Genomic DNA, 27,073 nt, shown 5'->3' with positions numbered 1-27,073 from the left:
CTGAGCTGGACGTCCAGCCCTCCACGCCCTCTCTTTCCTCTCTTCTCACTGCCCACTGTCCTCTTGCATCCCCCCTCTATAACACCACCATCTCCTCCTTTCTTCCAGGCTTCTCACTGCAGCACTAATGGAAGCCAGGATCACCACCCACTGGGGAGTGGGTTGTGTGTGGAGAGGGACATGGAGGTCTCTGGGGGCTGGGGGTCACAGAAGCCTTGTAGGAGAAGGTGCGAAGGCCTTTATTACCTGCTCTAAGCAAAGGCCTGTCTGCTCAGGACTGTGATGGATGGGGGCATTTGGATGACTGGGCAGACCTTTGGGAGGATGGGGTGACCAGGTGGCAGACCCAGGAGGGTCTCCAGGATCTTAGAGCTACAAGCCAGAACATGAGGACTGTTCTTTCCAGCTCTCATACTCGCCTTTCCTGTTTTTCTGACTCTGCCCCTTCCCAGGGTCCTCCCCCTCAGGCCTCTTGGGAGCTACTGATGAGCCGCCTCCCTCAGGCCCCTCAACAACCCAAGGGGCCCGGGCCCCTGTCTTGCAGCAGCGCCCCCAGGAACTGGCAGAATTGAGGGTGCTCGGCAGAGACGAGACAGGGCGCCTCCACGTGGCCTGGACCGCCCAGCCCGACATCTTTGCCCACTTCCAGCTGCACCTGCGGGTGCCCCAGGGGCTAGAGGATCATGAGGAGCTGCTGCCAGGGGATGCTCGCCAGGCCTTGGTGCCCCCACCCCCTCCTGGAGCCCCCTACGAGCTGTCACTTCATGGGATCCACCCTGAGGGCCAGCCCTCTGCCCCCCTCATCTACCAAGGCATTATGGGTACATGCTGGAATCTGCTCAGACCAGGGTCCTGAGGTGGGGGTGGTGCCAGAGCCACAGTCATCTGGACTCAGAGCTGGGAAGGAGCTTGAGGGACCAGTGAAGGGCAGGCTGATGTTGGGCTGAGTGGAGAAAAGAAGAAAAGGGGTTGAGGGTTCAGAGGGGAGAGGGATGGAGGGGGTTTAAGAACAAAGGATGGGGAGGGGAGTACCTCAGGAGGACAGATGTCAGAGTGTGGGACGGGATTCAAGGAGAAAGGCTGTAGGCCCCTGGCTCTTCACTTGTGACCTGTCCTCACTTCCTGGTCTCTCCTTTGCCCCACCTTGCCAGCCCCAGTAGACTTCCAGGGGTGGAATGGGAAAGCTTCTGGCCCTGAGGTTACTGACCCTCAGCCTCCTTCTTCCCACCCTTTCTCCACAGTCTCTGCCACCCTACACTCGACAGGCTAGGATGATGGTGCTGCTCCTGCACCCCAGGAGCCTGGCCTGCAGTGAACAACACCCATGGTCCCATCAGCCATTTTCTGTAGGGAATAGGATCTCCTTAGGGTAGGGTGCTCCTTAGCTGTCAGAACTTCAGAAATGGATGAGGTTTAGGGGACCAGAGCCTGGGGCACCTGGTTCACCTCCCTTCCTGGTCCCTCTCTGTGGGGTTCAGGATGGCCAGCTCCCCCCCCCAACTCCAGGTCAAGTTCACCACTAGGGGAGAGGGCAGCAGGGAGAGCTCAGGTGGGCTGAGGAGCCTTATAACCGCTCTGAAGCAGCAGCAGGGAGTCTTGAGACTCTCAGGCAGAACCATGAGGAACTGAAACCAAATATCATGTGTGGAGAAGGACTGAAACCTTTGTGGAGAGTGAGGAAGCTGTTGGAAAGGAAGGGCCAAAGCCTCTAATTGGGAAAAGAGATTGAGGGGGAAATGCGTCCTCCCCAGGAGGACTGTCATAGAGGGCCCAGGGGATGGGGGGGTGCAGGGTTCTAGGGAGGGAGTGGAGCCATGGCGGTACAGTGGTTAAGAGCTTGACTGCTAACCAAAAGGCCAGCAGTTTGAATCCACCATCCACTCCTTGGAAACCCTGCCAGGCAGTTCTATTCCTTCCTATAGGGTCACTGTGAGTCTGAAGTGACTTGATAGCAACAGATTTTTTAGGGAGGGAGCTGTCCAGGGCGGAGTGAGCCAGTGGGCAGAGAGGAAGGAAAGAGACAAGGGAATGGTTGAGACCACAGTGCTTTGCTTTTGTCCCTCACACCCCAGACAGGGATGGAGAGAAGCCTGACCTGTCCTTGGTCCAGCCGCGCCTGGGTGAGCTGACGGTGACAGATGTGACCCCAAGCTCACTGCTGCTGCACTGGACGGTCCCCGAGGGCACATTTGAATCGTTTGTGATCCAGTACAAGGACAGGAATGGGCCACAGGTAGTGCCCGTGGAGGGGCCCCAGCGCTCATCCCTCATCACCTCCTTGGACCCTGGCCGCAAGTACAAATTTGTCTTGTACGGGCTCGTCGGCAAGAAGCGGCACGGCCCGCTGGTCACTGAGGCCAAGACCGGTGAGTGGCCCTGCCCGCTGCACCATCCCAAAGAAGGCCTTTCTAGTGCTCTGGGAACCCGCTTTGGGAATTCCAGGAAGGCTTTCTGGAGGAGGTGATATCTGAGCTACATCCTGAAGAGAAAATAGTGGTCAGTACAGCAGAGAGGTTGAAGAGAGCAATGCAGACAGAAGGAAAGATGGAGGGCAAGGCAGGAGAGAGCGTGGCCCTTAGAAGGACCAATGGCATGTTGGCCCTGGCTGGAGAGCAGGGCCCTTGGGGAGCTGAGGGGCCTGGTCTTAGGGCCTGTGAGGCTCAGATCTCACTGAGGGCCCTAGGGGGCCTCTGAAGTGTGTCAAGTAGAGGAGTGACATGATTAGATATTTATTTTGTAAACAGCACCCGAGGATGGCTAGAGAAGTGAGTTAAGGGCCAGTGACAAATGAAGAAGGCCTGGCTGGGATGGTGGCAGTGGGGCTGGATGTGAGAAGTGAAGGAGAGTAAGCAAGGAGGCTCAGGCAAGCCCCAGGTTTCTGGTACAGACAGTCCCATTCTCTGAGGCAGGAAACAGCAGAGGTGGGGCAGTTTGAGGGGCCTGTGGGACACTTAGATAAACATCTTTTGAGTGCATTCAAGATATTCCAAGCATATTGTCACACTTAAGCTGGACGACAGCCCTGTGAGGCATTCCTGTTTTATAGAAGAGGAAAATTGAGAGCAGAGAGGACAAGGTGGCAGAAAGTGATGGGGCCGTGGAGCTATACTGCTCCCCCATGGGTCTGGAGCCCAGAGAGGAGGCCTGAAGATAGGGATGTGGATGTCTTTAGTATGGATGGATGCTGGGGGTAGAATTGGGGCCCAGGGTAAGAGTGTTGAGGGGAGAAGAGGAAGGCCCGTGGAGCCCTGGAGACCACCAACACTTGGGACAAAGCAGAGGAAGAGGAGCCTGTAGGGCAGCCTGGGGGGTGGCCTGGGGAGGGGCAGAGCCAGGGGAGTGGTATCCTGGATGCCAAGACAGAGGGTGCGGTCAGACATGTCAGATTCCGTAAGGGTGATTCAGGGGCTACAGAGTGTCCGCAGGACTTGGTAATGGCCAGGTCACCATCAACCCCACTGAGAGCAGTCTCGGTGGAGGGGTGGGGCTGGAGGCCCAGCAGCGGCAGGCCTGGGGCGGGTGGTGGAGATGAGGACATGGCTATAGCCAGTGTAGACACCTCTTTCTGGAATCTGGGCTGGGAGTAGAGAGCAGAGAGGGAAGGTGGGGGCTGGAGGGAGTTGCATGCAGTACGGGGAGGGAGACAGGAGCAGGTTTCAGGGCTGATGGCACAGCCCACGGAGAGTGAAGGGTTGGTGATGCTGGCCAGGGCCATCAACACATAGAGGATTCAGAGGAGGAGAAGGGGCCTGGAGCCCAGATATGGGAGGCTCTACCACATTAAAACTCTCAAGGAGAGTGCTCCCTTCTCTTGGAGGAGAAAACGGCTAGTAGTTGGGCCTGGAAGCAGTGAAGGTTGTACTGGAAGATTTCCCTGGCCAGGGAGATGTGGAAGGCCTCTCCTTTCCGGGCTATGGAGTCAGGGCCCCATTAGTCCATACAGTGCTTTTGTGCCATTTAGAAGAAGGCACCCCCTCCTCTAGGTGGACACAGCCCCTCACAGGGCATACGTCTTGGCAAGCAGAGCGCCAGCTGGATTTCAGTCCCTTTATGCTACTTCAGCCACACACCTTTGTGCAGTGAACAACCTGCACAACCTCACATAGCATCCCTGTGGGGGAAGTGGATCCCCCCCTTCCCCTATAACCTGTGCCCCTCCCTTCTCTTTACCCCTCCTCCTAGTGCCTTGGAGTGACCCCAGCCCAGGGCCCCTGCCCCGCCTTGGAAAGCTGTGGGTGACAGACCCCACCCCAAACTCGCTGCGTGTCTCCTGGACTGTCCCTGAAGGCCAGTTCGACTCTTTCATGGTCCAATACAGGGACAGGGATGGCCAGCCCCAGGTGGTACCAGTGGAAGGGCCTGAGCGCTCAGTCATTGTGTCCTCCCTGGACCCTAACCACAAGTACAAATTCACTCTGTTTGGGATTGCCAGCAAGAAGCGGCATGGCCCCCTCACAGCTGATGGCACCACCGGTGAGTGGCAGCCACCCAAGCCCCCGTGTGTCCCCCTCCTGGCCCTGTGCACGCTTGCCCTCAGCCAGGAACCAGCTGGGCCTCCCAGCGAGACTGCTGACTCCAGTGTCCTGGCCTTGCTCCCGGGATGAGGGGCTGCCAGCCTCCCCTGCCTGCTGGGCACCTTCCATCCCATCAGCCACTCCCCAAGGCCCAGAAGGTGTGTCACACCCTGGCTGTGCCAGACAGACGGCCCAGGAGCTTAGCGTTCACAGGAATCAAATAGTGACCCCCTACGTGTGCTGTCCTGTCCAAACCCAAGCCCTAATTAAAGCCAGTTTAGCCCTGACTGGATCCTTTTTTACAGCCCCAGAGAGGAAAGAGGAGCCCCCCCGGCCCGAGTCCCCCATGCAGCCCCTCCTGGGGGAGCTGACAGTGACTGGCGTGACTCCAGACTCCCTGCACCTGTCCTGGACGGTGGCCCAGGGCCCCTTTGACTCCTTCGTGGTCCAGTACAAGGATGCGGAGGGGCAGCCCCAGGCAGTGCCCGTCGGGAGGGATGAGAACGAGGTTACCATCCCTGGCCTGGAGTCCCAGCGGAAGTATAAGATGAACCTCTATGGGCTTCAAGGCAGGCAGCGTGTGGGGCCAGTGTCTGTGGTGGCCACAACGGGTGAGTCAGGGCCTCCGGGGCCTCTCCTGCTAGCCCCCAGTCCTCTGAGCAGGCCCAGGCCCAGGCCTCCCTCCACTTACTTCTCCTCCACTCTGACTGCGCCAAAGCTCCCCCTCTTTCTCTCCTACTGCCCTCCTGCCTTCCAGGACCCGTTTTCCAGCCTCCAGCCATCTCCAGCCTCTAATTCCCTTTCCTGCCTTGCTTCTCCATCTCTCAGGGAGTCTTCCCGCCACCGCAGAGACATCCTCAATCGTCTTCTCTCTCCGTGGTTTTAGCTGGGCTCTTTCCCTACCAAAGTTATTTCTGAACTTCTTTGACTTGCTCTTTACACCCTCCCACCATCGCTGCTCTGTTCAGAGCTGGCAGATTCCAGGGACAAGAGCACCATTTTCCTCTACCTATTTCTGGAATGGAGAGCCCCCTATCATTGCTTGTCTCCCAGTCAGCTTGGAGCCATGCAAATGGCTCAGCTAGCCCCTGACTGGCCACTCACTTCCAGTCCAACACCCTACCCCATTCCTCCACGTCCCCACCTCTCCCTGTCCTGTGCCCTGTCCTTAGCCCATGGGGTCTGCCCTTGCCCAAAGGGAGTGTAGCATTGTGGTTGAGAGCAGTCTTTGAGGCCAGCTGCCTGGATTTCAATCCCAGCTCTACACCTTGCTAGCTATGGGACCTGTGCAAGCTCTTTAACCTCTCTGTGCCTCAGCTTTCTCATCTGTCAAGTGGGGATAATAACGGTAACTGTTTCATAGATTTGCTAGGATTCAATGAGTTAATCTATGACTAGCATTTAGAAAAGCATCGGGAACATAGCAACTGCTCTTTAAGTACAAGCTGCTATTGCTCCCTGATCCTCTCACTCCCCAGTAACCTTTTTTTTCCTCACCTCTACCCTCCCCATCCTTCCCTGGGTTATCTCTCTCACCTGCTCTCCTTCTCAATCTCCCCTCCCCTATGGAGTACCAGTGGACAGGGGAGTGGGTCACAGAAGGGCTCTCCCCACCCCTCCCCACCCCACCCCACCCCACGGAGTCCTGGCTCCCCAAGAGCAAAGACCCAGTCGCAGGGGATGGTTGGTGGTCCCCACGGGGTGTGATCTGGGGAGTCAGCTGAGGGAGAGCAGGGCGCTCTCCAGCCTCCACCTTCTCCTAAATCTTTCTCCCACACTCTCCTGAAGCCTGCCTTAGTGATTCATTCCACAGGGTTAAAGGAGAAAAGGGGTAGGGCTGGCCACAGCGGGAGGCCTTAGCAGGAACACATTCCACTATCCAGACCTGTTAAGAGAGGCAGGAGCAGCTGAAAGCTCTGAGGAGGCAGAAGCTGAACGGGAGGAGCACAAGGTGGAGAAGCCAGCTTCGCCCTCCACCCTGCCCCTCAGCCCCCACCCCCACTGTCTGTGAAGACACTGTAGGAGAATTCCTCAAACGTTTCCTCTCTTCCCATCTCAGCTCCTTTCTCAGACGTGACCAAAGAGACCCCTGCCTCCGCCGAGGTGAATGAGACCCCGACTCCCACAGAGCCCTCCACGGAGCCCCCTGAGGAGCCGCTCCTAGGGGAACTGACAGTGACAGGATCCACCACAGACTCGCTGAGCCTCTCCTGGACTGTCCCCCAGGGCCACTTCGACACCTTCACCGTGCAGTACAAGGACAGGGACGGGCGGCCCCAGGTGGTGCGTGTGGGGGGTGAAGAGCGAGAGGTGACTGTGCAGGGCCTGGAGCCCAGGCGCAAATACAAGATGCACCTGTATGGGCTCCACGAGGGGCGGCGTGTGGGCCCCGTGTCCACCGTGGGGCTGACGGGTGAGTGAGGGGGTGCCTGGGGCTGGTTCAGTACCCCCCAGTGGCCCCCAGCCTCTGATGGATGGCTGATTGCTTGCCCATCCTCCCTTTGAACCACAAGGCTTCATGTGCTTGGGGCTGTATCAGCTGTGTGACCTTGAGCAAGTTTTATACTTCCTGAGCCTCTGTTTCTTCATCTGTAGAGTGGGAAAGATAGCACCCACCTCACAGGGCTGCTGAGAGGATTACATGAGGTGACATCTGTAAAGCACTAACAATGGACCTTGCACAGAGTAAATGCCCTGGCAGTGTTTGTCGCCATGAGTATTATAGTTATCCTTACTCTAGCATCTGCTCTGTCCCCTTCACCTACTTAGTTGGTCAGAATGTGCATGAGACATTGGCCTCTTCCTCAATGCAGCTCAAAACTTTCTTCACAGCAAAGACGGGTATCCCTTCCACACGCCTCGTGGGCCTGCTCACAGGACCACTTCGGCTACCACAAAGGACCCCACCTGGGCACCTCTTCTCAGATTTGGAATCTGACAAACTGAGTTCCATTCCTGAATTCCCCAGTTCTTAGCTGGGTAATTTTGAAAAAGTTACCTCCTCTCTCTGAACCTCAACTTCCTCATCTTCAAGATGGAGCAAACAAATCCACCTTGTAAGGGCTAGAGGTGGTGATGTAAAATGCTTAGCACATTCATTTTGACTTTGTGTTCAAAACTGCCTGTGGAGAGATTACTGTATATCCATGTCCAAATACTAGATATTTTAAGACACGTATTTTAGATGTCCTGGATAAAATTTAAGTGGCCCTTTAGGAGAGAGCCAAGCCCCCACGCTCATTCTCACAGCAGCAGATGAGGAAACAGCAGAGCCCACGGAGCTGACTGAGGGGCCTGCCTGGCACGTAGCACATGCTGAACCGTTGCCAGAAGACCAGATGCGTGGAACTAGTCAGATACACTTCAGAATTGGCAAAGGATTATCCTAAATACAGTGTGGGGACAGTCATACTCATGGGTAGTTCTAATCGCACCTTGCCCAGTTAGGCCAAACAACTAGCAAGGAAGGCTTGATGATGAGGGACAATTTCTCTCCCTCATGGAAGGAAGTACGTTGTTGTTATTAGTTGCTCTGACTCAACAAAATGTTGCCTGGTTCTGTGCCATTTTCATGATCAGGTTTGAGTCCATTGTTGTGGCCACTGTGTCAATCCATTGCATTGAGGGTTTCCCTCGTCTTCACTGGTCCGTCCCTTTACCAAATATGATGTCCTTTACCAGCAATTGTTCCCTCCTGATGATACATCTAAAATAAGTGACTTGAAGTCGTGGACAATATTGTACGATCCATAAGGTTTTCATTGGCTGCTATTTGGAAGTAGATTGCTAGGCCTTTCTTCCTAGTCTTTCTTAGTCTGAAAGCGCCACTGAAACCTGTTCATCATGGGTGACCCTGCTGGTATATGAAATACCAGCAGCATAGCTTTCAGCATCATAGCAATATGCAAGCCATCTCAGTACAACAAACTGGCAGATGAGTGGTGGGTAAGGAAGTACAGAGGGCAAAAATGAGCAGGAAATGGATGATATAACAACAGCTACAAAAAAAACCCAAACCCATTGCCACTGAGCCGATTCTGAATCGTAGCAACACTATAGGACAGAGTAGAATTGCCCCATCGAGTTTCCAAGGAGCACCTGGTGGATTCAAACTGCCAACTTTTTTGTTAGCAGCCGTAGCACTTAACCACTATGCCACCAGGGTGCTGTAGGAGCTAATAAAGCTAGAAGGCAAATAAAATGACTGGCCTGGTGCCTAGCACATAATAGATGCTCAATATAACCAAAAAATCAAACCCGTTGCTATTAAGTCTATTCCAACTCCTGGCTACCCATGTATCCCTGGGTGGCACAAAGGTTTGCCCTTTAAATTTTTTTTTTTTTACTAACCTGAGGTTGGCAGGTCCACATAGCCGCACTGTGGAAGAAACGTCTGGCAATCTGCTTCCATAAAGATTACAGCCAAGAAAGCCCTATGAAGCAGTTCTACTCTGTAACACATGGGGTTGCTATGAGATGCCCAATACCCAATGGTTAATCTCTCTCCAGTCTCCCTTCAGCTGCCACTGTAGCTTCGTCCTTCCCTGCTTACCCTACCTAGACTCATTTCTATCTGCCTGCCACCTCATTGGAGCCCTCGTGGCACAGTGGTTAAGAGCTATGGGGAGCCGCGGCTGCTAAGCAAAGCAAAAGGTCGGCAGTTCAAATCAACCAGCTGCTTTTTGGTAACCCTATGGGGCAGTTCTACTCTGTCCTATAGAGTCACTGTAAGTCAAAATTGACTCTACAGCAATGAGCTTGGTTGGTGGTTTTTGGAGGCCTCATCACCAGTCTTATTTTTTTTTTAGCCAGTCTGTTTTAAAGCAGGTTTTACCTCTCTAGGACCTAGTCTTGCCTTCCTTCAGGAGCCAGAGAAACAAGTTCTTGGGAGTCGAACCCTCCCAGCCCCTCCACCAATGGGTCTTTTGGGACCACTTTCCAGATTCCATCACTAATGAGAGGTGCCTCCTAGACTCAGTTCATTCCAGGGCAATGTGGGCTGGCAGTCGGAGCCCAGCCTTCTCCAGCCCAAACCTGCAGTCTGCTTCTTAATTGTTTTTATTTGTTTATTTTATTTTATTTTATTGTTGATGAGAATATACACAGCGGAACATACACCAATTCAGCAATTTCTACACGTACAATTCAGTGACATTGATTAGATTCTTCAAGTTGTACAAACATTCCACCCCCTTTTCCCAGTTGTTCCTCCCCCACTGATATAAACTCACTGTCTCCTAAGACTGCTCCCTAATCGAACTCACTTTTGTTGAGCACCTCCTGTGTGGGCAAAGCCTGAGGGCTCACATTCTGGTGGAGGGAGACGGGCAGCAGGGTGAGTCCAGGTGTCGGTGGGGCTGCAGGTTAAAGCGGCGAGTGCTGTAGAGAAGAACAACGCCGAGTAGGTGAGATGGTGAGTCTGAGCAAGAGAGAAGGAAGAGGGGCCTAGCTGAGAAGGCAGCGTCTGAGGAAAGAGCCGAAGGAGGTGAGATGACAAGTTGCACAGGCATCTAGGGGAAAAGCATCCCAGGCAGAAGGAAGGGCAAGTGCAGTGGGCAGCAGGCAGGGAGAGGACTGCGGAACAGCAGAAATGGAGTGGAGGGGAGGACGTGAGAGACTGACACATGGGACCTTGTAGGCCATTGAAAGGACTCGGCTTTTACTCTGAGATAGATGGAGGTTCTTTGAGCCTCTGTGGCTGCTGCACAGGGAACAGACTGAAGAGGGGTGAGGGCAGAGGAAGGAGATGGCTTAGGAGGCTATTGGGATAGTCCAGCAAGAGATGGTGGTCCCTGGAGACAGGGCGGTGCAGGCAGTGAGAAGGGGTTAGATCCCGAAGGTCGTGCCACTGTGCGGGATGTGAGTGAGTGAAGGCTCAGACATGACTTGAGTGTTCTGGCCTGAGCAGCTGGAAGATGGAGTTGTTATTTTACTGAGTTGGGGAAAGCTGCGGGGGCGGGGGGGAGGGTGCGGATAGCAAGCGTGGGGGAGCTCATGAGTCAGTTTTGGACTTGAGCTTGACACACACATCAAGAATCCAGGGAAGATGCTGAGCAGCAGGAGTGTGGGGTTTAAGGGAGAGGCCTGGGAGAAGAAGAGGCCTTGGAGTGATGGATATACAGATGGCATTTCAGCCGCTTTCCCAGGGTCTCTGTGACAGCTAACACCTGACCCCCACCCTGCACAGCCCCAGGTACCTGAGGGGACTTAGGGAAGGATTGTTGGCCAGACAGATGAACTGGTCAGTGTTGTTTTACCACATCAAAGCCAGCTCATGGGTACCACAAGAACAACTACATAAATTCCTGCTGACAGAAAAGTGGGTCTTTTCTAACCCCTCCTCCATCTCTGTCTCAGCCCCACAGCAGGAGGAAGAAGCTTCTCCAGCAACTGAGCCTCCCCAGGAGCCACAGCTGGGGGAGCTGACGGTGACGGACGTGACCCCCACCTCTGTGGGCCTCTTGTGGACTGTCCCTGAGGGCGAATTCGACTCTTTCATGGTCCAGTACAAGGACAGAGACGGCCAGCCCCAGGTGGTGCCTGTGGCCCCAGACCAGCATGAAGTCACTATCCCCAGCCTGGAGCCCTCCAGAAAGTACAAGATCAACCTCTATGGGATACATGATGGAAAACGTGTGGGTCCCCTCTCTGTGGTAGCCATGACGGGTGAGTGAGGGGGGTGAGGCTGTCCCACCTGGAGACCTCTCCCAGCCCTGCCTGGGCACCACCATTCCCTCACTGAGAGGTTGGGCCTCTTCAGGCCCCACCTCAGTGGCTCCACAGGTCCTTTCTGGAGTCACAGTCACCTTAGTCTGTTTCCCTGACCCCTTGGCTCCTTCTTCAGGCTGGAACCTTCCCTGCCCTTCAGTCCCTTCTCCACCCCCTGCCTGCCCTCTCCTGGGGTGGGAATGTCTCCCTTCCATCTGACCTACATCCAGCCAGAAGACTCTCTGATTGCCCACAGCTGTTTCCTCCCCTTCTCTTTACAACCCTGTGGTGACTTGGACACGGCTGCCACCTCCCCCTGCTGCTCTTTTTTATTGAGGTTAAATGACACAGCTTAGACTCTTTTCTCAGAAGTCCTCAGCCTCCTGGCCCAGGCTGCATTTCCCTCAGCAGCGCCACAGTCAGTATCCCTCTGGGAAGCAGCCCTCTCCCAAATGGAATCGTCCTTCCTTTCCCTCATGGCTTCCCTGGCACAGGAGCTCCACCATCTTGGGGCCATGCATCTGGGAAAGCCCTCTCAGAACAGTGTTTGTAAATCTGTTAAGTAAAATGCATAGGATGACAAAGGAAACCAATGATATTGATAGACAATTATCAAAATACATTATAAAACTCATATTTATGATTTAATAATACGTGGACTTCTTTATTAAGGAGCCTGGGTGGTGCAAGCAATGTGCACCTAACTACTAACCTCAGGGTTGGTGGTTCAAACCCACTCAGCTGCACTGCAGAAGAAAGGCCTGGCAACCTACTTCTGTAAAGATTACCCAGTGCCGTTGAGTCGATTCCAGATTACAGCCAGGAAAACCCTATGGAGCACTTCTACTCTGTAACACATGGGGTGGCCAGGAGTCGGAACTGACTTGACGACAACAGTTTGGGTTTTTGGTTTGGACTTTTTTATTAGTACATTAAAATAAGATTTAGCAGCAAGTTTAATAAACTACCCACATTTCAAAGTAGCGATGAGTGTAAGGACTATTTTGAAGTTTCTGCAGTCACTCTAAGGTGGTGTGAAAACACCTGTGATTTCTATCAGAGGCAGTCACAGGTACTGCTCATACCACTGGCTGGTTTCTTACACTCATTGAAGGAAGCACTACATTTCAGGTAGATGTCCCTGAAAGTAAAGATGTACTGTTTTCTATTTCAGTTCATGGACTCCATGAGGCCCATGGAGCCCAGGAGCCCTGTGAGGGGGAGTTCTCCCCTCAGAAATCTCAGCCGCTTTCTTTGTCTTCTTGGATCCTAGCTCCCCTCCTACCAACCTCAGCCACAGAGGCTCTTGAACGCCCCCAAGAACCTCGCCTCGGGGAGCTGGCAGTGACGGGCGTGACCTCCAACTCCGTGGGCCTCACCTGGACAGCCCCTGAGGGCGAGCTCGACTCCTTCGTGGTCCAGTACAAGGACAGGGATGGGCAGGCCCAGGTGGTGCCTGTGGCCCCAGACCAGCGTGAGGTCACCGTGCCTGACCTGGAGCCCTCCCGCAAGTACAAGTTCCTGCTCTTTGGGATCCAGGATGGGAAGCGACGAGGCCCAGTCTCTGTGGAGGCAAAGACGGGTGAGAACCCCCCATGCAGTCTTCCTGCCCTTCTTCACACTGCTGATTTCCTCTCCCTCTGCCAGGGTTTCCCTTGTCTACCTCTCTTCCACTTGGAAAGTCACACTGCCTGTCCTGGTACAAGGCAGACAAGGATGGGAAGCCAGGGCCAGTCCTGGTGTTCTCCTCGACCTTTTGTCTCATAATTTCCACCTCTGTTGGGTGTGGGAGGCCCCTTTGGCCCCTTCCTGGAGGATGGAAAAGGAAGGCTGGGGCACTGGGAGAAGGGCCAAGGGTAGCCAGGAGCCCTTCCTGCCTCCCAGGGTCTCTCAGGGCCTCAGCTCTGTGTAGCAGTCACCTCTGAGGGTTTTACCACCTCCCCTCTGACTCCTCACCACAGTCCCTCACCCAGGTACTTACCTTCCTGGCTCAGGCCCATCCAGTACCATATTTGCCTCCCCCAGAGTTCCCCCTTCCCCCCTGCCCTTCTCCTGGGGCCTCAGCAGTTGGAACCAGAGGAGCCCTGGGCTGGCTGCCTGGCCTGGCCCACTGGCCCAGCCCAGCCATGCCCCTTTCCTGGAGTTTGGCCCAGGTCCTCCCTTGCCCCTGGGGGTTCCTTGTTGCCAGAAAACTCTCGAAATAACAATGCCGTCAGAGTCCTTGCTGACCAGGAAGGCAGCAGGCCAGCTCCTTCCCAGGCCCCGATGGCTCCTTGGCCAGACAACAAATCCTTTTCCCGTCTGAGCTCCTCACTTCACCCGCCTACCCCACCCGCAGGAAGCCGCTACTCCTCCACCAGGCCCTGTGGGAGTGCCCCGTGAGAAAGGGAAAGGGGTGGAGCCAGGACCACCTCCGTCATAACTTCTGCCTCCCCCCTGCCCCACCCCCTGTGCAGTCTGCCCCCTTAGGAATTCTGGGCCCCCTTGGGCCTCTCTTGGACCTTCAAATCTCCTCAGGAACCAGCCAAATCCCAAAGTGTAGGCTTCTGGGTAGGAGGAAACAGAGACCCAAGTCCTGTGATAAGTTGCACCTGCTAGGAAAGCGATCTCCAGTAAACGGGAAGAGGCTGGACTGAGAGGGAAGCTAGGAGTCTCTGTTCCCAGGGATGTCTCAGGGCAGAAGACCCCTCCCCACATTGGTCAAGTGGAGACAAGTCTGGACCAGTTGGGGCAGGTGGCAGGGACGGGAGGGTGATGGAAACATTTTGGGGAGGCACTGACCATTTGGGCAGCTCTGGGTTTTTCCTGCCCCAGCGGGAGGCAGTGAGGGAGTCATTTGGAAAAAATAAACACAAGAACCTTTCATCTCTGTCAACTGCCCCAGATGCTGACAGCTTGGGAACCCCACCCCACCTCGGGGAGCTGTGGGTGACAGACCCCACCCCAGACTCGCTGCGTCTCTCCTGGACGGTCCCCGAAGGCCACTTTGACTCTTTTACGGTCCAGTTCAAAGACAGGGATGGGCCCAGGGTGGTGTCCGTGGAGGGCCACCAGCGCTCAGTCACTGTTACACCACTGGACCCTGGCCGAAAGTACCGATTTCTCCTCTACGGCCTCCTGGACAAGAAGCGCCACGGCCCCCTCACCACTGATGGCACCACTGGTGAGTGGGGTACCTTGCAGGCCCTGCTTTGTTCCCGAGCCCCCCCAGAGAAGGTGCCCAACACTCTTCCAGGCCACTGGTCACTTGTGGTGGCTGCCATTGTGGTTGTGATTTGGCCCCAGCCTCCCCGCTCAGATCCAGCTCCCCCAACCCTCACACAAGCTCATTGCACCAGACCTTTGGGAGCTCGGCCACGTCAAAACCCTGCCTCCAGGCCTCTCAAGCCTGCCCTCAGAGGTCACCCAACCTTCCAGAAACAGCTCAGCTGTTTCCTCCCTGTGTCTCCATCTCAGAGACCCGGAGAGCTGTGGACGAGACTGTACCAAAGCATCCCTCAAAGCCCCGTCTGGGAGAGGAGCTGCAGGTGACCAGTGTGACGCCAGACTCCGTGGGCCTCTCGTGGACGGTCCCCGAGGGCGAGTTCAACTCCTTTGTGGTCCAGTACAAGGACAGGGATGGGCAGCCACAGGTGGTGCCCTTGGAGGGCAGCCTCAGGGAGGTTACCATCCCGGGCCTGGACCCCGCCCGCAGGTACAAGCTCCTGCTCTACGGCCTGCACGGTGACCGACGTGTGGGTCCCATCTCCACCATTGCCATGACTGGTGAGTGGGCTGCGGCCAGGACACCCCATGCCTTCTTCCCCACCTCGGCTTTCTGCTCTCAACAAGCTCACCCCATTTCTGAGCTTCCCATCTTCCTTCTTTTGGGGAAGGGATCAGTTTTATTTTTATTGTGGTAAAAATTTATATAATACAATATTTGCCAATTCAGCATTTTTTTTTTATTGTGGTAAGAATACACACAGCAAAACGTACATGAACAGTTTCTACCTGTACAGTTCAGTGATGTTGATCACATTCTTCAAGTGATGCAACTGCTCTCGTTACCCTTTTCCAAATTATCCCACCACCATTAACATAAACTCACTGCCCCCTAAGCCAAAACCCTCTCTTTCCCCCTCCCTCCCATCCCTGGGAACCACTAATCATTTTTGGTTTCAATATATATATATAAATAAATAAATAAAAGTTTTTTTAATATATATATTTGCTTGGAAACCCTGGCGGTGTAGTGGTTAGGAGCTACAGCTGCTAACCAAAAGGTCAGCAGTTCGAATCCACCAGGTGCTCCTTGGAAACCCTATGGGGCAGTTCTACTCTGTTCTGTAGGGCCGCTATGAGTCGGAATCAACTTGACGGCAACAAGTGTGTACTGTAGTGGTATATGTTTGCTTATTTCATACGAGTGAGCTCATATAGTATTTGTCCTTTTGCAACTGATTTATTTTGCTCATTGTGATGTTTTCAAGGTTTGTTCATATCGTAGCATACCTCGGGACTTCATTCCTCTTTATGGCTCAGTAATATTCCATTGTATATATATACCACATTTTGTTTATCTATTCATCTGTTGATGGATATTTCGATTGTTTCTACCTTTTGGTTACTGTGAATGGTGCTGCAGTGAACATTGGTGTACACATGCAATTCAGCATTTTTATATTACAATTCAATGCCGCTGATTACCTCAACCACGTGGTGCAACCATCAGGAGTATCCATTGCCAGATTTTTCACCACTGTTAACAGACACTCAATGCTTCCGGGATCACCTTTATTGAGGCATTGTTTACATGCAATAAAATTCATCCATTTTAAGTCAACGGTTGGATGAGTTTTGGCAAATGAGATCACTACCACAATTGAGATATAAAACATTTCCATTAACCCAAAGAGTTTCCTTGTGCTCCTTTGCAGTCCATTTTCCCAACCCCAGGGTCTGGCAACCACCCATCTGCTTTCTGTCATGATAGCTTTAATGCCTTTCTAAGTATGCCCTCTAATAGAACCATATGGTAAGCAGTCGTTTGTATCTGGCTGTTGCACTCTAAAGTCCCTGGGTGTCACAAACAGGTTACACCCAACTACTAACCAAGTTTGGCAGTTCAAACCCACCCAGCAGCACTGCAGAACTACAAACTGCTTCCATAAAGATTACAGCCAAGAAAACCCTATGGAGCAGTTACAGTTCTACCCTGTAACACGTGGGGTTGTCATGAGTTGGAATCAACTTGTCGACAACGGGTTTGGTTTGTTTTTCGTTTCTTGCACTCTGTATAATGTTAATGAAATTCACCCATGTGGATCAGTAGTTGGTCCTTTTTTTTGCTGACATCTTGCCCTCGTCGCCTTCCTGCCTCCCTTCCTCTCCGATGGGTGCAGCGACAGACCCATCACCCATGTCTGCTGTCTCTGAGCCAGCCCCCAGGGAAGAAGACAAAGACGTGACCCAGGCCCCAGCCCCGACAGCAGCTGAGCCCCGTCTGGGGACGCTCACCGTGGAGAAGGCCACATCACACACCCTGCATCTCTCCTGGATGGTAGTTGAGGGAGAATTCGACGCTTTTGTGGTCCACTACACAGACAGGGACGGGCTACTCCAGGCGGTCAGTTTAGAGGGTGACCAGAATGATGTCACCATCTCTGGCCTGAAATCTGACCACAGATACCTGGTGGACCTCTACGGCTTCCGTGACGGGCAGCAGGTGGGTCCTGCCCACATCGAAGCCCTGACAGGTGAGCAAGAAGAGCTTTGGCTGCTCTGCTGCCTTCCACACAGCTGGGGGGCCCAGAGAAGACCAGATCCCCGTGGACACCCTGTCGTTGTCTCTGTGTCTCTGTTCAGTCCCACAGGAGGATGAACCTTCAGAACTGCCCACAGTGGCCCCCGAGCCTCCATTAAAGCCTCGTCTGGGGGAGCTGACTGTGACTGATGCCACCCCTGACTCCCTGCACCTGTCCTGGACGGTCCCTGAGGGCCACTTTGACTACTTCATGGTCCAGTACAGGAATGGAGACGGGCAGCCCAAGGCAGTGCGGGTGCCAGGGCACGAGGATGAGGTCACCATCTTGGGCCTAGAGCCAGACCAGAAGTACAAGATGAACCTGTATGGCCTCCACGGTGGCCAGCGTGTGGGCCCCATCTCTGCCATCGGGATGACTGGTGAGTGGAGGGTGGAGGCCCCAGGGGGAGAACCCAGCGGGCAGGTCACCCTTTCTCTGGTGATGGTGGCCATGGTACCTTTGTACATTTTCCCTGTGGCCCCCTGAGATCTGACTGTTCCTCCTGGGCAGAGAGGGGCGACTGTGAGCCGTGCTGGTGGCTGCCACCTGTTCCCCCACCTGACCTGGGGCTCCGGGCACGTTTGTGAGGTGTTGACCCAGCAGGACCACCCAGCCTAATGGGCTTCTCTGAACCAACCTCAGGATCCAATCATGGCCATGGTTTCTCTATCCTTGTTCCTGAGGATATCTCACAGGGCCCCTCCTCATTTTCTCTGTGTCTCTCTTCTCAGCTCCAGAGGAAGAGACCCCAGTCCCCACAGAGATGGAGGAGACCCCCACTCCCACAGAACCCACCACCGAGGCCCCAGAGCACCCTGAGGAGCCGCTCCTGGGGGAGCTGACGGTGACAGGATCCACCTCGGACTCACTGAGCCTCTTCTGGACCGTTCCCCAGGGCCGCTTCGATGCCTTCACCATGCAGTTCAAGGACAGGGATGGGCGGCCCCAAGTGGTGCATGTGGGGGGTGAGGAGCACGAAGTCACCGTGCAGGGCCTGGAGCCCGGGCGCAAGTACAAGATGAACCTGTACGGGCTCCATGGGGGACGGCGCATGGGCCCCGTGTCTACCACAGGTCTGACCGGTAAGTGAGGGGTAAAGTGCCCCTGGGTTGGGTCTCAGGAAAGGTCTCATTCGTGGAGCCTCCAAAATCTCCTCCATGGAGACCCAGGGCCCTGAAGCCTCCAAGCCCAACCCTCTGCCCACCAGTACCTCAGGCAGGTATGATCTGGGGAGGGGAGAGCAAATCCCAGAGAAGTGCCAGGCCCATCTGAAGAGGCCACTAGGAATGAAGCCTCCAAAGCTGGTAGTTCACTGATAAGTCTGTGGCTCTCTGCTCAGCCTGGGCACTCAAGAGAACTCCTTTTGTGAAATTGGGACAAAGGCCCTGAGTCTGAATTCATTTAACACATTTTATACAAATGTCAAACATATAAACAAAGAGAAAGAATAGTATAAGTAATCCGATGTACCAGTCACGCTGCTTCAACCAATTGTTAACTCCTGGCCAGCCTGGCTCATCTGTACCCCACCGACTTCTCACTCTTCCCCACTAGACTTTTTTTTTTTTTTTTACTAACAGCTGTATTGAGGTATAATTTACACACCATAAAACGTCTGTTTTAAGTATACAATTCCTTGATTTTTAGTATATTTACAGAGTTGTGCGACTGTCACCACAATCTAATTTTAGAACTTTTCCATCACCCCAAAAAGAAACCTCATGTCCATCTCCATCCCTACCCCAGCCCTAGACAACCACTAACGTACATTCTGACTCTGGAAATTTGCCTATTCTGGACATTTCACATAAATGGAATCATACTGTGTGTTCTTTGGTGTCGGGCTTCTTTCACAGACCCTAATGTTTTTGTGGTTCATCCATATCGTAGCATGTATCAGTACTTTGTTCCTTTTTACTGTTAAGTAGTATTCCATCATGTGGATATAGCACTGGAATATTTTCAAACTTATCCTCAACACCCTGTACTTTCAGCAGAAAAAGGAAAAAAAAGGGGTAGGGTGGGGAGGGGACCCTTTAAAAATAACCACAAGCTAGTTACCACGCCTTTAAAAATGAACGCGCGTTCCTTAAATATCATCGAGTACCTAAGCAGTGCTACAGGCTCCTGCAGTCTCCTGCTATAGTTCTTGTCATCGTTGTTAGGCAGTTTTTTGCTAGAATCATGTCCAAATGAGGAGACATTGCAGTTGAGGAATTGGACGTTTAAATAGGGAAAGCATCAAGGAGAAAGTGACATTTGAGCAAAGACTTAAAGGAAATGTGAACAGGAGCTGTGTACATCTGGGGAGAGAATGTTCAGGTGAAGAGAACAGTCAGTGCCAAGGCTCTGGGGTGGGAGGCAGCCTGGCATGTTTGAGGGATGGCCAGGAGGCCGGTGTGGTTGCCACACAAAGACTGATGATCATAATTAGAAATGGATCTTAAGGAGGGCTGGGACTTCATCAGTAACTTCCAGCAACAAGAAAGACTCTGTCTGCATTTCTTCTTAGCCCCTAAAGAAGAGCCCTCAACTTCTGCAGTCCCACTTCCCACCACTGCCCTGGGCTTTCTGAAGCCACGCCTAGGGGAGTTGACCGTGACCGATGCCACCCCTGACTCCCTGCACCTGTCCTGGACGGTCCCCGAGGGCCACTTTGACCACTTCCTGGTCCAGTACAGGAATGCAGATGGGCAGCCCAAGGTGGTTCGGGTGCCAGGGCACGAGGACGAGGTCACCATCTCGGGCCTGGAGCCGGACCACAAGTACAAGATGAACCTGTATGGCCTCCACAGAGGCCAGCGTGTGGGCCCCGTCTCTGCCATTGGTTTAACTGGTAAGTGTGAAGTAGGGCACTGGGCCCTCCCCAAGGTAGACTGGGTTTCCCTTTTATTGTCAGTGTCCAGGTGTCTCTGTTCCTCTTTCCCCAGGACTGAGTCTCCAGAGCTCCTGGGAGTGAGTCTGTTCATGTCTTTTCTCCAAGCCTTTGGTGTCACTCAGCCCTCTTACCCTTCACACATAGGCTTTTGGGTTTCTTGAAGAGGCAGGGGTCCAAGAACCTGCCAAACCTCTGACCCAACCTCCCGTCCACCAAAGCCTCAGCCAGGCATGGTCAGGGGAGTGAAGGGAGTGAATCCTGGAGAAGTTCCAGGCCCTTTTGGGAGAGGCCGTTGGGGACTGAGGCCTCCAGGCTGGTAATTGCCTCCAAGGCAGGGAAATAACACAGGCTCAGGCAGACCTACCTCAGCCCATTCAAGCTATGTGACCTCAGAAGAGTCAGTCAACCTCTCTGTGCCCCCTTTTCTTGATCTGTGAAGAAGGAATAGCCACACCCGCCTTGCAGGGTGGGCGTGAGTATGGCTTGACTTACACATAGTGAATGGTAACTACAGGCTTTCCCTCCTGAGGGAGGTAATTTGTCCCTGAAAACCTCTTAGGGAGAACTCTCGTAATTGTCACTGATTTCAGTGGGAAAAATTGAATGTGTTCCTCGAGCCCCCAAATTGATGCTAAAACAACACTGAATTCTGTTAACATGGATAGTATTACTTCAATAGTTAACGTTAGTTATACACACACCGTAACAAGGCATTTTCCCTTCATTAATTAACACAACCTTTTGCTGCTTTCCTTAAGCTCTTTTGTAGTTATTATCCCCTTAAGACCTACCTATGCTTAAGACCCAGTTCCCAAATGTAAGAGATGTATGAAACGTGGTGGTTTTGTAATTTAACCATTAAGGCAGAAAAAACCCTTACACAGAACAGAAAAGGTGAAAGAAATCAATAAAAACAAAGCAAATGATTGCACACATGCCAACAGAGCCAGCCTCACTGGGGCACCATGGTGCACAGCTCTGTCCTCAGCACTAGAGAAGGACTACAAGACCCAACCATGACCTATGTACACAGGTGACCCGACTGTGGTCTCCTCTCTGCCCTCTGCTGTGAAATCCAGATTGGCGTCTGTAAATGCTCAGAAAAGCTTTCTGTCTTAGTTATCCAGTGCTACTGTAACAGAAATCATGTCGGTGGGTATAAAGGACCGAAATTTATTTTCTCACAGTTAACCCATTGCTGTTGAGTCAATTTCAACTCATAGTGACCCTGTAAGACAGAGTAGAACTGTCCAATAGAGTTTCCAAGGAGCGGCTGGTAGATTCCAATTGCTGACCTTTTGGCTTGCAGCCGTAGCTCTTAACCACTGCGCCACTGGGGCTCTTTCTCACAGTTCGGAGTCTAGAAGTCTGAATTTAGGGCACTGGCTCTAGTGGAAGGCTGTGTCTCTGGGAGAAAACCCTCGTCTTGACTGCTCTAGCCAGCCACCCTTGGGCTTGCAGACTCGTCTACCTCTTGTCTTCAGATAGCGTCAGCTTCCATCTGAGTCTGCTTTCTTCTCTGCCTAATCTGCTGTTTCTCAAAAGTGATTGGTTTAAGACATGCCATACACTGTTATGGTCTCATTAACATAAAAAAGAAACTCCTGTTCCCAAATGGGATTATATCCACAGGTACAGGGGTTAGGATTTATAACACATATTTTGGGGGGACACGATTCAATCCGTAACACCTTTGAAACCAAAGGGGTATGAAAGGAAAACCCTTGAAGTGGGATTCTCAACACCTGAGTGGGTGTATCTCCTGATGTGACTTTCCTGTTGTATTTGGTGGTGCGATGAAACGTTCCTTCTATCCCACTAATGGACCTGCTGCCCCAGGGGTTTGGTGTGTACCCATCACCGGGTTTCAGCCCCACCATGCATGACTCCCCACGAGTGTGTGCTCTGACCTATGGGAACTGAACATTGAAACCAAGGAAATGATGCTTCATCCTGAGGCATGGCATGCAGGGTGCAGGATCCTGGTGTGTCTCAGAGGAGTCCCAGGACCCTGACCAGAGAGCTCCCCATGAATACATCCACTCATCCTCTTTGTATCCCAATCCAGCCCCAGGAAAAGAGGAGGAAATGACCCCAGCAACGACAGTCCCATCCACTGAGACCCCTGAGCTGCCCTTCAAGCCACGCCTGGGGGAGCTGACCGTGACCGACGCCACCCCCGACTCCCTGCACCTGTCCTGGACAGTCCCCGAGGGCCACTTTGACCACTTCCTGGTCCAGTACAGGAATGGGGATGGGCAGCCCAAGGTGGTGCGGGTGCCGGGGCACGAGGATGAGGTCACCATCCCAGGCCTGGAGCCCGACCAGAAGTACAAGATGAACCTGTACGGCTTCCATGGTGGCCAGCGTGTGGGCCCCACCTCTGTCATCGGGGTGACCGGTGAGTGGAGGGTGAAGGCCCTGAGGAGGACCCAGCAGGAGGGTCACCCTGTCTGTAGTGATGGTGGCCAGGGTACCTTTGTGCCTTTTCCCTGCAGCTCCCTGAGATCTGAGTGTTCCTCCTGGGCAGAGAAGGGCGGCTGTGAGCCGGGCTGGTGGCTGCCACCTGTTCCCCCACCTGACCTGGGCACGTTTGTGGGGTGTTGACCCAGCAGGACCACCCTGCCCAAGGATAGCTTCTCTGAACTGACCTCAGGATCCAATCATGGCCATGGCTTCTCTATCCTTGTCCCTGAGAAAATCTCAGAGGGCCCCTCCTCATCTTCTCTGTGTCTCTCTTCTCAGCTCCAGAGGAAGAGTCCCCAGTCCCCACAGAGATGGAGGAGACCCCTACCCCCACAAAACCCTCCACGGAGGCCCCAGAGCCCCCTGAAGAGCCACTCCTGGGGGAGCTGATGGTGATAGGATCCACCTCAGACTCGCTGAGCCTCTCCTGGACTGTCCCCCAGGGCCACTTCGACGTCTTCACCGTGCAGTTCAAGGACAGGGACGGGCGGCCCCAGGCGGTGCGTGTCAGGGGCGAGGAGCATGAGGTGACCGTGCAGGGCCTGGAGCCCGGGCACAAGTACAAGATGCACCTGTATGGCCTCCATGAGGGGCGGCGCGTGGGCCCCGTGTCTGCTGTGGGCCTCACAGGTGAGTGGGGGCTGGGCAGGGAACTGCAGGAGAACCCCTTTCCCTGGTAGATAACAGCTTGATGGTTCTGCTTCTTCACCTTGACGGTCCAGGCCTTACCTCCCCTCTCAACCCTCCCTCCATGGCCGCCATGGCTCATGCCTAGTGGTTTGGCTTTTGCCACTCTGCAGTATTGTCATCTCCTCTGGTGTGGCCTCCATCTGATGATCAGGCCACCTCCGAGGGTGAAATGTGCCAGGCACAGGCCAAGACTGACTTATCAGAATTTTCCTTTCTTGCCATCTTAATCACAGCATTCTTAGTTGTAACCACAAAAAACAAGAAAAAGAAAACAGCCCAACATCCAACCACATTGAAATGATTCAATAATAATTTAGGTAACATCTATAAAATGAACCAATATGCCACCATGGAAAAAACAATTACTTTATAACGTTACACTGAGAAGAGAGACCACACATTTTTTGTAAGGATGCCGGTCATGAGCACTTGAACATAACATGAGTGGCAAGAAGGCTTGAAGGAAACGCATCCTCGGGAGGCCCGGCCCATGGGACAGAAGAGGGCATTCGAGCACTTTGTATTTTCTTTTGTATTCTATTCTCTCTTGTCCAGACTTTCTTGAATGGCTAGCATTTCTTTTATAATCAGGGAAAAGAGAAAAATAGAGTGTCTTCTCTGCTCTTTTACTTCATCCCTGTCCCCACACCACCTCCCCCATCAGTCTTGCAATTTATTTCATTTTGAATTATGGGAAAGTTAAAATTTCTATTCCATAAGAAATTGGTGTTGGGGTGGGGGCGGGGAGCAGAATCACAAGGCAAATTAAATGGCAAAAGCACAGTCAATCAGGCCTGCCTTTCCTAAGCCATTCTCAGCTAGATTCTTATACCACCTGTTTAGAGTGTTTCATGAGAGTTTCTACGGGTCTCAAAGAAGCCATTCTCTCTGAGAATCGTTACTTTGAAGGACAAATAGCTGCCCCTAGGACACCAGTTGAAGGTCCCTGCATGGCACAAACAGTGTGCTCTCGACTACTAACCTAAAGGTTGGCAGTTTGAACCCACCCAGCAGTACTATGGAAGAAAGGCCTGGCAGACTACTTCCATAAAGATTATAACAAAGAAAACCCTTTGAAGCAGTTCTCTGTAACACATGGGTTCACCATGAGTTAGAATTGACTCAATGTCTACAGGTAATCTTTATGGAAGTAGATTGCCAGGCCTTTTTTCTGAGGTGCCAATGAGTGGGTTCAAACCATGAACCGTTTAGGTTAGTAGTCGAGTGCAAACTCTTTGCAACACAAAGGGACCTTCATACAAAGTAAAGAGAGTAAAATAACAGACCAAGGTCCCTGTCCTTCCTGTTTCATCTGTACCACACCCCACTCCCTGCCCTTCACCCTATTATTAATTTTTTCAGATCAGGAATTTTTTTAAGCCCGCATTTTTTCTAGTCATGAAAAGAAATAGCAACATTGTGGAAACTTTGAAAAATAGAAAAAAAATCTTTCATCATTCTCTCCTGAAGCAATACTCACCACCAGTAACGATGTGCGTAACTCGTGCTTCCATTCCGTGTTTTCCACACAACGCATGTTTTAAAGTTGCCTTCAGCATGTTCGGAAACCCTGGTGGCGTAGTGGTTAAGTGCTACGGCTGCTAACCAAAGGATTGGCAGTTCAAATCCACCAGGCGCTCCTTGGAAATTCTGCGGGGCAGTTCTACTCTGCCCTATAAGGTCACTATGAGTCGGAATCGATTCGACGGCACTGGTTTTCTGGGTTCAGCATGTTCATGGAATTCTTGGGTCTTACTTCTGTGTACACTGGTTACATCCTAAGCGCTTCCCCCATGACTACACAACCTGCATTAATCATCATTGTAATGGTTATTCAGTGCTTCACGGTGAATGCTCCATCCCCAAATTAATCATCTTCCGTGGGTCATTTGGGTTCCTGACACATTTTGCTGTCATGAATAATCCCTTAATGAACTCTTCCATGCTATAACTTTTTCCTTCTTTTTTTAATAATTTTTTTAGGATAAGTGCCCAGAAATGGGATTATTGGGTCAAAGGAAATGAGCATTTTTTTGGCTCCTTACACATGTGTCTAAATTGCTTTCTGAAGGTTTGTAATGGTGCAATCCCACCAGAAGTAGGTGAATGGCAGGCAGTGAGGCCTGTCTCAGAGCCTTGGCCACTCCTAATGGCTAATACAAAGGCTCCAGGGCCCTTTAAGCCTATGGTTGGCTGAGGAGATTTGTGGGATGTGTTTGATTGATGTCCCCAGCTGAGAAAGTCATCCATTAAGCCTGGTTTCTCCATCTCTCTCCTCTCAGTCCCTCACAAGGTCATGGAAGAGACCCCCACCCCCACAGAACTCACCACCGAGGCCCCGGAGCCCCCCGAGGAGCCTCTCCTGGGGGAGCTGACGGTGACAGGATCCACCTCGGACTCGCTGAGCCTCTCCTGGACTGTCCCCCAGGGCCACTTTGACACCTTCACCGTGCAGTACAAGGACAGGGACGGGCGGCCCCAAGTGGTGCGTGTCAGGGGTGAGGAGCGTGAGGTGACTGTGCAGGGCCTGGAGCCTGGGCGCAAGTACAAGATGCACCTGTACGGGCTCCACGAGGGGCGGCGTGTGGGCCCCGTGTCCACTGTGGGCCTCACAGGTGAGTGGGGGCCGGGGGCAGGGCAGGGTGTGGAGTGAGGGCCTGGGAGAGTTTTCCTTTTCTACCAGCTTCATGGAAACACAAATGTTCTCCATAGCAGGGCGTCCCTTAAACTTTAACACAAGTCTGAATCGCCTGGGCGACCTTATTAAAAGGCAGACTTGATTCATCAAGTTTGGGCTGAGGCTGCAGGCGCTGCATGTCAAGCAAGATCTCCCATGAAGCTGATGTTTCTGGTCCGTGGACCTCACTTTAAGCAGCAAGCCTCTTCACAACAAAGGAGTGCAGACCTTAGAATTTGCTGAAAGTATTTAACCTCCATCGGTGATTCCTCCTGAGCCCCAGCTGCTCTCTGGGTGACTGGGATAGGATGGGAGATGACAGGGGTCAGGCTACAGCACATCCGGACAGTAATACCCTGAGCCTCCTGGTTGGCGTATTAACAGAGTTTTTACTCCACTGGGTCAAATTGTGTATTCAGCAAAGACTTGCACATCCTGGTCTGGGCACTGTGGAAGCCGGGGTGCCAATGGCCTCCAGCCAAAGACCCCCAGAAGCACACCTATGGGTGAACAAGTTGGATTTATGCTTTATGCAATGAGGGAGGGTGTCAGGAAGGACTCGTTAGAGTGTTTGGGCTTGTGAGAGGTGATTTGGGGGGAAGTTTAAGGAGCAGGAAGTTCTGGGTGGTGCAAACGGTTATCTCATCTGACTGCTAAAGGGAAGGTTGAAATTGGAGTCCACCCAGAGGTGCCTCAGAAGAAAGGTCTGGCGATCTACTTTCAAAAAATCAGCCACTGAAAACCCTATGGAGCACAGTTCTACTCTGACACCCATGGGGTCGCCATGGGTCAGGGTCCACTTGACACCAGTTGGTTACAGGTTGGTTTAAGGAGCGGGGCTTTGCTCTGGATTGGATGCTGTTGGGAAGAAGGAGTGATCTTATGATTATATGTCTTAGTAAATCTTATCTACAGAGAGGGCAGAAACCCTGGTGGTGTAGTGAAGTGCCATGGCTGCTAACCAGAAGGTCAGCAGTTTGAATCCACGAGGTGCTCCTTGGAAACCCTATGGGGCAGTTCTTTCTGTCCTGTAGGGTCGCTATGAGTCAGAATTGACTCGACGGCAATGGGTTTGGTTTTGGTTTTTGGACAGAGAGGGCAGATAGAGCGAGGTGACAGCTGTGATTGGTACAGAAGAAACAGTCACTCCAGTCAGCCAGGAGAGGGACAGATTTGGTCACTTTTGTGGCTGCACAGTATTCAAGTTTTGTCTGTATTCAGACAGATTACAGAGTAACCCCCTGATCCATGATGGTCACAGATGGCCTGGTCTGATGTCGGTATTCCCCGAAATTGCCCATATTCAGCAGGAGAACTCTAGACTGTGCAGTGCCAGGCCAGCTCCTAGCAGCCC

General features: G+C 52.8%; 1 protein-coding gene and 1 long non-coding RNA gene across 12 annotated transcripts in view; one reads left to right on the top strand and one right to left on the bottom strand.

The window, feature by feature from the left end:
* The window catches only part of TNXB (tenascin XB), a 70,742-nt gene that overhangs the window by 24,017 nt on the left and 19,652 nt on the right, over positions 1 to 27,073 (top strand). For 2 of the 11 annotated variants that reach the window (XM_049889261.1, XM_049889281.1), the window contains 16 exons: positions 453 to 821; positions 2,073 to 2,366; positions 4,183 to 4,473; positions 4,820 to 5,125; positions 6,574 to 6,927; positions 10,872 to 11,180; positions 12,496 to 12,804; positions 14,107 to 14,385; positions 14,679 to 14,987; positions 16,607 to 16,960; positions 17,070 to 17,387; positions 17,740 to 18,090; positions 19,521 to 19,844; positions 21,955 to 22,287; positions 22,632 to 22,982; positions 25,325 to 25,657. In XM_049889261.1, the coding sequence (XP_049745218.1) occupies positions 453 to 821; positions 2,073 to 2,366; positions 4,183 to 4,473; positions 4,820 to 5,125; positions 6,574 to 6,927; positions 10,872 to 11,180; positions 12,496 to 12,804; positions 14,107 to 14,385; positions 14,679 to 14,987; positions 16,607 to 16,960; positions 17,070 to 17,387; positions 17,740 to 18,090; positions 19,521 to 19,844; positions 21,955 to 22,287; positions 22,632 to 22,982; positions 25,325 to 25,657 (5,184 nt within the window). Of the gene's footprint in view, positions 1 to 452; positions 822 to 2,072; positions 2,367 to 4,182; positions 4,474 to 4,819; positions 5,126 to 6,573; positions 6,928 to 10,524; positions 10,708 to 10,871; positions 11,181 to 12,495; positions 12,805 to 14,106; positions 14,386 to 14,678; positions 14,988 to 16,606; positions 16,961 to 17,069; positions 17,388 to 17,739; positions 18,091 to 19,520; positions 19,845 to 21,954; positions 22,288 to 22,631; positions 22,983 to 25,324; positions 25,658 to 27,073 lie in introns of those variants that run through there. The other 9 variants (XM_049889262.1, XM_049889345.1, XM_049889328.1 and 6 more) reach the window with 7 other exon arrangements.
* On the bottom strand, positions 12,700 to 13,581 carry LOC126078697 (uncharacterized). The gene is made up of 3 exons (XR_007518136.1): positions 13,452 to 13,581; positions 12,886 to 13,031; positions 12,700 to 12,786 (listed from the first exon to the last, which is right to left on the bottom strand). It is a non-coding gene; the product is annotated as an uncharacterized LOC126078697 (long non-coding RNA).

Source organism: Elephas maximus, chromosome 1, assembly GCF_024166365.1.
Source record: "Elephas maximus indicus isolate mEleMax1 chromosome 1, mEleMax1 primary haplotype, whole genome shotgun sequence".
NCBI classification, from domain to species: Eukaryota; Metazoa; Chordata; class Mammalia; order Proboscidea; family Elephantidae; genus Elephas; species Elephas maximus.
This window is presented reverse-complemented; position numbering and strand designations above follow the sequence as displayed.